Source organism: Protobothrops mucrosquamatus, unplaced genomic scaffold (genome assembly GCF_001527695.2).
Source record: "Protobothrops mucrosquamatus isolate PMUCROS unplaced genomic scaffold, P.Mucros_1.0 scaffold154, whole genome shotgun sequence".
NCBI classification, from domain to species: Eukaryota; Metazoa; Chordata; class Lepidosauria; order Squamata; family Viperidae; genus Protobothrops; species Protobothrops mucrosquamatus.
The window spans coordinates 118,997-128,588 of NW_015386518.1; the positions used below are offsets into that span (position 1 = coordinate 118,997).

A 9,592-nucleotide genomic window follows, 5' to 3' on the forward strand; every position below is an offset into this window, starting at 1 on the left:
TGTGTGTGTGTGTGTTTTTTTCCCCCCCTCGCAAGTGAGGTCAGAAAGAGGATTGAGGCCGGGAAGAATCTGGAGAGAAACCGGCCACTCCCTGCAGCGGGAAATCTAGGCTGTAAGGATGAAAGCGGATTATGCTTATGACCTGCTTTTCCTTGAGTCTCGTGGAGCTGCCCCTTCCTTGCAAGTGGAAATTGCAGGTAACACTCCACCAATGGATACCCACGTTGTTGTCACTAAGCGAGAGAGTCGTTAAATGAGTTTCGCCCCATTTTACGACCTTTAAGTGAATCCCTGCAGCTATTAAATTAGTTAAACGAATCCGGCTTGACTTTGCTTGTCAAAAGGTCACAAAAGGGGATTGTGTGAGCCTGGGATGCTGCGACCGTCGTAAATACGAGTCAGTTGCTGAGGGCCTGAATTTGGATCACGTGACTGTGGGGATGGTGTGACGGTCGTAAGTTGGAAAACGGTCCTAAGTTCCTTTTTTTCAGTGCCGTTGTGACTTTGAACGGTCCCTGAATGTAATGTTGTTAAGTCCAGGAGAAGCTGTTGTTTGTGATCTCCTGGATTTGTCATTTCTGTCCCCCCCCCTGTTTAAAAGCAGTTTAAAAGACAACTGAATCTTTGCCCTTTTAGTTAAAGATGTACCCAGGGGGGCAAATATCCTGTCCTAGCAAATAAATAACTGGCAGGTCAGGTCAGGCTAGACCGCCCCAGGTGGGCTGGGTGAAACCCCGGCCGTGCCAGGCAGGTGTGTTTACACGTCTTTCCGTGGAAAATGCCTTAAAGACAAGCCCCGTGTGTCAGGAGTTGTGTGTTTTAGAGAAGAGACAGGGGAAGGAAGGAAGGAAGGAAGGAAGGAAGGAAGGAAGGAAGGAAGGAAGGAAGGAAGGAAGGAGAGAGTAGGATAGGGAAGCCAGGAAGGAAGGAAGGAAGGAAGGAAGGAAGGAAGGAAGGAAGGAAAAGAAGAAAGGAAATTTTACTTCACCATAGCTATAACATCGTCATCTATCTCTCCGTTTGACAGCAAACTCTTTTCCTTCACCGCTTCGAAGATCCTCATCAAAACGCCAGGAATAAATATTTCCCACGTTGTTTCCTCCAATCGCCCCCCCAGCACCCACCACAACCGCTGACTCTCCCCAAAGCCCCCAACCCCCCCATCCTCCTTTCGCCTCTCTAAGCACCGGAGAAGATGCCCACCTGGACAGATTGCAGGCATTCCTCTCCCCCCCCAGGGCAAGTCAATGCCCTCCCCTCCCTCCAGCCGAAAAGCCCACCCCGCCTGGCCCCGAAAGGGAGAAACCCACAATTTGGGGAACTCACAATTAAAAGAAAAACGCCCAGAAACTCGGCCAGGCATTGCCGCAGGAGGCAGCTGCGAATCCTGCAACGGGCTTGCAGCTTGCCCAGCCAGCGGGCGTAAGACATGGCAGGGCTGGCGTGGCGAGGGAGCCAAGCAGGCTGGCGCAGGGCAATATATACATGTGCCTCCGCCACAATAGCTAATTATTCAGGATTGATTAATTGCCTGTTACGTAAGGGCAAAGGGCAGAGGTGCAAGGAATGGCCACGGATGAGGGGGTCAGTGGGCAGGGAGGTGGGGGGCGAGGGAAGAGGTCCAGCTTGCCCCTCAGAGGAGAAGGGTAGACTTGCCCAGATGGGGAGGCTCTCTCAGCCGGGCTATTGGGGGGTATTTTGCACCCAGTTTGCCCAAAGGCTGGGTGTGAGTCGTTGGCATGTGTTTTTGGCATCTTGGCACTCTCTGCCGGCCTTGCCCTTTGGGATGCTGGCAGGGTACACACGGCAGGGCCCGGGTGTTGTGTGCACACATGGGACTCTCCCGCACACGGGACACACCCCAGGTTGGACGGGGGCCAAGGCTGCGGCCCCAGAGTCAAGGGGAGGGGGCAAGAGGGCTGAGGGTGGGAAGGAAGGAAGGAAAGAAAGAAAGAAAGGAGGGAGGGAGGGAGGGAGGGAAGGAAGGAAAGAAAGAAAGAGAGGGGATAGGGAGGGAAGGAAGGAAGGAAGGAAGGAAGGAAGGAAGGAAAGAAAGAAAGAAAGAAAGAAAGAAAGAAGAAAGAAAGAAAGAAAGAAAGAAAGAAAGAAAGAAAGAAAGAAAGAAAGAAAGAAAGAAAGAAAGAAAGGATAGGGAGGGAGGGAGGGAGAGAGGGAGAGAAGGGGCACAACTCACTTAGCCCTTCCCTTAGCACTGGAGAACCTCCAGCTTCAGGAGCAATCTACCCCCCAACAGTCCCAGAATGATTCCACGGGGTCTTTTCTTAAGATTCTGCCTGGGCAAATTTCTTTGCCCCCCTCCCCGAATCTTCAAACGGAGGAGAAAAAAAAGCACGCAGGCCAACCTCAAGCATAAATATAGTATTTCTTTTATTTCTCCTATTTTCAGGCTACGAAGAAGAAGAAGACCCAGCAGCGAAGGAGGAGGCAGGAGCGAGCTCTGGAAATGCGTTAAAAACCTGGGGGGGGGGGGAAATGTCAATAAATATATATGTATATATATAAAGCAGGGGTCTTCAAACTTGGCAGGACTAGAACTCCCCATCTCCTGGTGCTTGGCCCAAAGTCATCCACCAGCTTTCATGCCTAAGGTGGGACTAGAACTCACCGTCTCCTGGTGAATGGCCCAAAGTCACCCAGCTGGCTTCCATGCCTAAGGCGGGACTGGAACTCGCCACCTCCCAGCTTCTAGCCTGATGCCTTCCCTACTAGGCCAAACTGAATCACATGCAGACAAGACCTGAGACAGAGAAAAATGCCAGCTGGGCAGGGATCCTTCGCCTCACCTGCTTCTCTGCCAGCGGGATTATTGGTTGGGGAACCAGCGGCGAAAAAAGGTGTTCAGAATCGAACTCGTGTCACTCATGTCTCCATCCGGCCTGGAGATGAACGGGGCCGGATCTCCTGCAAAACACCGGAAATAATTTCTCTAAAACAACTTCACATTTCTGATCCTTGGCTTGCCTTTTGCAAAAAGGTGCCCCCTGGATGGCAGTTCGGAAGAGGCTCCTCCTCCTTGGACTTACCTGGGCCTCGCAGCACGCCGTCGTCGGGCCCCAGGCTGCGAGTGACAACTGTCTCCTCGTGGCCCTGGCTGTCGCGCACCGTCCGGCGTTCCTCGACCGTCTAAATCAGGGGTAGGCAACCCAAAACACACTCAAAGAGCCACTTGCACCCGTTTCCCACCGAAAACAAAACATTGGGAGCCACAAAAGCTTTTTGGTATCTAAAATGAAGATAACACTGCATAAATCCTTTTTTACCATTATCTATATCTATATATCTATATATCTATATATCTATATATCTATATATGTCCTTTAAAATTCTAAAAATTGGAGGATGACTCCTGGGTAAATTCATGTTCGAAGGGTGACAAGCAGACCTGGTGGTCTCACTGCTTGTGACCCTTCGAACATATCTATATATCTATATATCTATATATCTATATATCTAGATAGATAGATAGATAGATAGATAGATAGATGATAGATAGATAGATAGATAGATAGATGATAGATAGATAGATAGATAGATAGATAGATGATAGATAGATAGATGATAGATAGATAGATAGATAGATGATAGATAGATAGATGATAGATAGATAGATAGATAGATGATAGATAGATAGATAGATAGATAGATGATAGATAGATAGATAGATGATAGATAGATAGATAGATAGATGATAGATAGATAGATGATAGATAGATAGATGATAGATAGATGATAGATAGATAGATAGACAGACAGACAGACAGACAGACAGACAGACAGACAGACAGACAGATCATAAAGGTAAAAAAGGGTATATACAGTGTTATCTTCATTTTAGGTGTCAAAAGGATCTCTCTCTCTCTCTGCCAATGGCGGAGGAGGCCGGGAGCCGCAGGGGAAGGCTCAAAGGGCCACATGTGGCTCCGGAGCTGCAGGTTGCTGACCTGTGGTCTAAAATGGACACCAGGAGGCAAAATGGCCGTAAATTCAGATAAACGGCCACCCTTGGCTCGAAAACGCGCAGCAAGAGTTTGCAAGGGAAAAATCATGCATGAGGACCAGAAACTTAAAAAAAAAAAAAGCTGTGTGGTTTTTCAGCCTCAGCGAGGTCTGCAAAGCCCCCTCCCTGGCCCAGTGGGTGGGTGGGTGGGGGGTCCCCCCTTGGCACTCACCCCATCCGGCCCCATCACTTTTGTGACCGAGACGCTTTTGAAATAGGACCGGGGCTGGGCTGGAGGAAGAATGGCTTCCAAACCTTTGGAAGTGACTTGAGAATCGAGGTCTGTAAAGAAAAAAAACAAACAGGAGATCCAGAGAGAAAAAAATATGGGTTTCGGAGTCCTAGAACGGGACACCGTCGGTCCCGCCGGCTTTACTATGTCTCAAAGGCCATAAGTCAAATGGAGGCAGTCCCCCGAGTTGTGACCATCAGGGAGCCTTAAGGGATTATCAAATGGGGTCATCGTGGCTCAATTTTACGACTTTCCCCACCCCCAGCGGTCGCTAAATGAATCACCATGGCAGTTAAGTGAGTTTGAGTTGTTAAGCAAGCCTCAAGAGTTCAGAATCAGGCCCTGAGTGTCTTTTGGCAGGGCTCAAAAGTACCTCCGAATGGTCACTAAGGGAATCATAACGTCGTAAGTCGAGGACTACTTGCAAAACCTCTTCCGTGCAAAACACGCGTCGGGTTGCTCTTAAGTGCTAACGCAATTTAGCCGGAAAGCGTGAAAGAAGCTTCTATGTTTGTTCTGCCACCACGAGGACTAGAAACTTGTGTTTTGGGAACGGAAAGCTCTTTTGAAAAGCGCATAAATAGGGTGTTTGGATTGGAAGCGGTTCTAACTTCTGAGTTTACAATTTAGTTTTAAAAGTGTTTATCTATCACGCAGCGGGAGATTAGGTGACAAAGGCCGGTTAATCATTAATCAGAGGTCATAAACGAGACTATTTAAAAGGTTTGGCTGCAGGGATGAGGCGAGGCTTTCGTTCTTCCGTAGGTGTTTGTCCTACATAACTCAGTGGCCACCGCCATATCTGGTGGCAGGGAGTTCCAGAGTCCAAAAGTTGTTTCCTTCACACCAGATAAAATCTAGCTCGGTAGGCCCAGCCAACATCCTTCCAATTTTGGTTGAGGGTGTTTTGCAGTACGATAGGTTTCATCCACCCTGTGTTAGCTTTCTTTTTTAAAAAAGTAATATTTTTATTCCCTTATAGGGCTTTTAAAAAAAAGATTTTGGGGGTTTTTTAGGTTTTGGTTTTTGTCTATGTATATCTGTTAGATTTTTAAAATGTTTTTTACCTTTGTGTATTTTATATACATCTATGCCTATATAAAGTTGTGGTTTTTTTTAATGTTTTAACTTGGTGGATTTTTCTTGTTTAACTTTTAAAAGTTTGCATCTTTGCCTTCCACCTTCTTATGCCCGTAATAAAGAACTTGATTGATGGACTATCAAGATCTTTAAAATAAAGACAGACACTGCCACCCCCAAATATACTGAACAAACCCTCCATCTGACTCCATTTGAAATGCTCCAAATATTTGCCCTGGGTTAGCATTAGATCTTCCCCCCCCAAAATTCAAACTCTGACCTCCATCCTCTTTACGAGAATCTTTTAAATCCGGGGCGTCCGGCTGGCTCTCTTGAAACTGCGGAAAAAGAACAGATAAAAGATCATCGGATCACTAAGAAAATAAAAACAGTTACAGTGTTTGGACAATTCAAAGAAAGGTGAGTGGGGAATGTCAGTGGGGAGTTACGGGAGCCAATTTCTCCCCCCCCTCAACTCACGACAGCCCCACGCACCCCTCGGAAAGGGCCCCAGGGCCTTTGCCCTGAAGCTGGAGGACTGGGACCCCCGTCTGCTCCAGGATGGCGGCTGTCTGGGAATTTCAGCATCGAATCCCGGAGGGTCTGTTCCTTGTCAGCAGGGAGGCTGGCTGGTGGTGGGCGGGCTTCCAAGCGAGGGAATTCTGGAAAAAGGAAAGTGGAACATGGGTTCAGGATCAAATCACGAGGGGGGGAGAGAAATGGGAGGGAGGGAGGGAGGAAGATAGATTAGAAAGGGGCAAGGGAAGGAGGGAAGGAAGGAATATAAAATAGGAAAGAAGAGGGAGGCAGGAATAGAAAGAAGAAAAGGAGAGGGAGGAATAAAGAAAAAAGGAGGGAGAGATGGAAGACAGAATAGAAAAGGAAGGGAAGAAGGAAAGGGGGAGGAAGGGTGGGAGGAACGAAGGAATACAGGAAGGAAGGAAAGGGAGGGAAGGAGGAATGAATAGAAAAGGAAGGAAAGAAGGAATACAGGTAGGAAGGAAAGAAAGAAGGAAGGAAGCGGAGGGAGAGAGGGAACGTGAAATATGAGAAAGGGGGAAGGAAGGAAGGAAGGAAGATAGGAAGGAAGGATTGTTCCTCCTCAATCTACATAATATTGCAAAATCAGAAGGATTCAGGGTTTGGATCCTGTTGGATAAGAGTCATCTACTTCCAGGAAAGTCTAAAGCAAATATTTCAAACCACTCGATCAAAGCTGGATGATCCCTCCAGATCCCAACTGCTCAGACCTCCCCCCCCCCGTAAAGGGCACCCACCAAAGGACGGGGGAGGCAGACTTTGGGTCCCGATGTCACTGAAGAAGTTGTTAAAATCGCGGAAGAGCTCCTGAAACCCAAAATGGTCATGGAAGTGAATCCCGCCCGGCTCAAAGGTGAAGCCGAAACTGAAGCCGTCGGGGAAAAGGTGGTTTTCCTGAAAATCCAGATCGTCCTCATCATCTTCCTCGTCCTCCTCGTCCCGGGTGAAAGCCCCCCAAAAGGGGTCAGGAGTCCTGCAGGTAGACAGAGGAGAAACCAGGGGTCTCTTAACCGCTTTCTCCAGTCTCAAATTCCTGGCCTGAGTCTTGGTAAAATAGGTAGAAAATAAGCTTTTTTCTCTGCCTTGGCATTGCTCGATTGATTTGAAACAAAGCTTTTTTTCCCCCCCCAGGTGAGTTCGTATCTGTAAGTGGGCGATGTTCATAAAAGAGAGACAGAGAGAGACAGACCGAGATGGTGGAGGTAGGTAGATATAATGTAGATAGATATCTGCTATCTCTCTATTCTTCATATCCATCTGTCTGTATAGTTGTCTGTTTCTTTCTTACATGATGTCTGTTTATTCATCTAATATATATATCTGATATCCATCTTTCTCCTATCTGTCTCTCTCTCTCTATCATCTGTCAACTATCTATCTATCTATCTATCTATCTATCTATCTATCTATCTATCTATCTATCTATCTATCTATCTATCTATCTATCATCAATTATATCTGTCAATTATCTATCTGTTGATTATTATCTATCTCAATCATCTTCTCTATTATTCTTTCCTAATCTATCATCTATTATCTATCCATCCATCTACTTTTCCTTCCTTCCTTCCTTCCTTCCTTCCTTCCTTCCTTCCTTCCTTCCTTCCTTCCTTCCTTCCTTCCTTCTTTATTATCTTCCTTCCTTATCATCTATCTCTTCTATCTCTCTCATCTATCTTCTCTCTCTCCATCATTCATCTCCTTCCTCCCATCCATCCATCATCTGTATTTATACTGCTCACAAAAATAAAGGGAACGCAAACCCCTTCAGTTCCATGGTAAAATGTTCCCTTTATTTTTTTGAGCAGTATATATCTATATATCTACATAAAACTCTTTGAGCTGAACCCCAAATCCCGAGTGTATTATGATTTACACATAACTTTAAAAAAAAAACATGAAAGAGGCAAAATTGACTTCAAACTAATGTAAACAAGGATTTGAGTTGGTCTGTGTGTGCCAACCGAGGGAGGGCCTGGGTTCGAATCCTGATGGGATAGGAATCTCAAAAGTGGGAGGGGGGATCTTGGGGATTAGTCTGGGCCCAGCCTACCTCACAGGGTTGTTGTGAAGGTTAAAAGGGAGGAATGACACCCATATCTTTTGGTGATATGGGGGCGGGGAATTTGACAGGTACAGAGTCAAGCTGAGAGGGGAGGAAAGGCTGCCTTTCCCTGGCAGGCAGGCAGAGGTCCAACAGGTGCTGCTTTAACCTCCCAGGCATGGGAGGGCTTCATTTATGGATTGGGCCACAGCTCCCTATCCCCCATAGGGCAGGGGATGATGGGCTCCTTGGTCCAACCCTCCTGGAAAGCCACAGGCCAGGAAGGGGCTCAACCGGTGAGACTTCTGCCCACTACACGCGCTTGGAAGGCGTCTGGGGCAGGAAAGGGAGAGCAGCCCGCGCCCCACGCCCGATCTGTCGAGGGGACCCCGATATTTCACCTCTGGAAGCCGAAAAAACCTCGGAAAAGGTCGAAAACGCTCATTCCGCCGAGCGGCCGTAAAGAGACGCCACTTCGCCACCTCAGGAGCGCTCGCTTCCGCCACTCCGTCGCAAAAGGCGCCTGCGGCCTACGCGCTGCCGTAAAACATGCCGCCATTTTACAACATCGTCCCTCCGAGATTGTCGTCACTTCGAAGCGACGTTTCTCCATCTTGGCGACCTCCAAAGCAGGGACTTCAACTCCCAGAATTCCTCAGAAAGTAAAGCTCAAGCAATGCCAAAGCAGGAAAGTGGGCTGAGGAATTCTGGGAGTTGAAGTCCGCACCTCTAAAAGCCTCTAATCCTGCTTTTGTGACTATTGTGGGGGGGGGGGACTCCAAATTTAAAAATGGTCTTTTTTTAAAAAACAACTTTTCCCCCCCATTCCCTGGCTAGTCTCCAAGGGAGGGGCTCTGTTAAGCCTTGCCTGAAGACCCTGGCTTTGTTATCAGTTAATATAGTATTCTGAATTTGGCTGTATATCTGTAATTTAAGAGCCATCTATCAGGAGTATCTTGTCCTCTTTTTGAGTATCGCCAAAATACAGTACTGGAAAATACAGTCCCCCTCCCCATTTGCTGAAGGAACCTCTTAAAAAATTGTTTTATGTGAACCACTAAAAAAACAGTATTATTTATTGAATATCTTTAGTTCCCATCTAGAGAACCACAGATATTCCCTCCTATTGGAACAGTCTTATTTGCAATGGGCACCTCTAAAAAAAAAGCAGTATATCTTCAAGGAGAACCTCTACAAAAACCAGTATTATTTGCAAATGGGAGCCCTTTAAAAAAAACAGAAATAAATGTTCTCTGTCCAGTTAAATTCCCATTTAAATGTGCTAGTTTTTTCCCATTTCCCATTTAAGGGTCTTGTATTGTTAAAACTGTACGGAATATTGTCTTCTTTATCACGTGTGCCTCACCTGTCCTGGGGTCGCCGCGAAGTTACTTAAATCTGTCTGCCACAGATTAAATTTAAATTTTATTTCATTTCAGAGGTCGGTCTGGTTTTTAATTTTCTCCCCCAGCCTCAATTATGATGGCCCCAATTCTCATCTTGATCTCTTCGTGGTCAAATACGACTCCCACCAGCCCTGCCCAATCCAGCCCTTGACATATGACCAAACTGGAGCCTAGCCATTCCCGTCGTGTATCGCGACGGTTGTAAAACAGGACCGTCATACGATCAACTCCATTTTACGTTGCTTGCCTTAGTCGTAAGTGCAAATGTTCGC

The 9,592-nt window shown here is 46.8% G+C and overlaps 2 protein-coding genes across 2 annotated transcripts in view; both read right to left on the bottom strand.

Annotated features, from left to right (window-relative positions):
- Window positions 1-1,431, bottom strand: part of AQP10 (aquaporin 10) — a 4,143-nt gene extending 2,712 nt beyond the window's left edge. Inside the window, exon 1 of the mRNA XM_015813379.1 lies at window positions 1,327-1,431. Coding sequence (XP_015668865.1) covers window positions 1,327-1,431 — 105 coding nt within the window. The remainder of the gene's footprint in view (window positions 1-1,326) is intronic.
- Window positions 1,432-2,368: 937 nt separating this feature from the next.
- Window positions 2,369-8,398, bottom strand: HAX1 (HCLS1 associated protein X-1). Its single transcript, XM_015813380.1, has 8 exons — window positions 8,316-8,398; window positions 6,608-6,843; window positions 5,826-5,992; window positions 5,611-5,668; window positions 4,191-4,300; window positions 3,045-3,144; window positions 2,805-2,922; window positions 2,369-2,477 (listed from the first exon to the last, which is right to left on the bottom strand). Exons 1-7 carry the CDS (start codon window positions 8,357-8,359, stop codon window positions 2,825-2,827), a joined length of 813 nt encoding a protein of 270 aa, XP_015668866.1. The 5' UTR covers window positions 8,360-8,398; the 3' UTR covers window positions 2,369-2,477; window positions 2,805-2,824.
- Between the last annotated feature and the right edge of the window lie 1,194 nt (window positions 8,399-9,592).

Coding starts and splice junctions, on each gene's coding strand:
- HAX1 (XM_015813380.1), bottom strand. CDS start 8,359: ATGAGCGTTTTCGACCTTTTCCGAGGTTTTTTCGGCTTCCAGAG. Junction 3,145..4,190: donor AAGTGATGGGGCCGGATGGG/GTGAGTGCCAAG, acceptor CCCCTGATTTAG/ACGGTCGAGGAACGCCGGAC. Junction 2,923..3,044: donor CGGCGTGCTGCGAGGCCCAG/GTAAGTCCAAGG, acceptor GGTGTTTTGCAG/GAGATCCGGCCCCGTTCATC.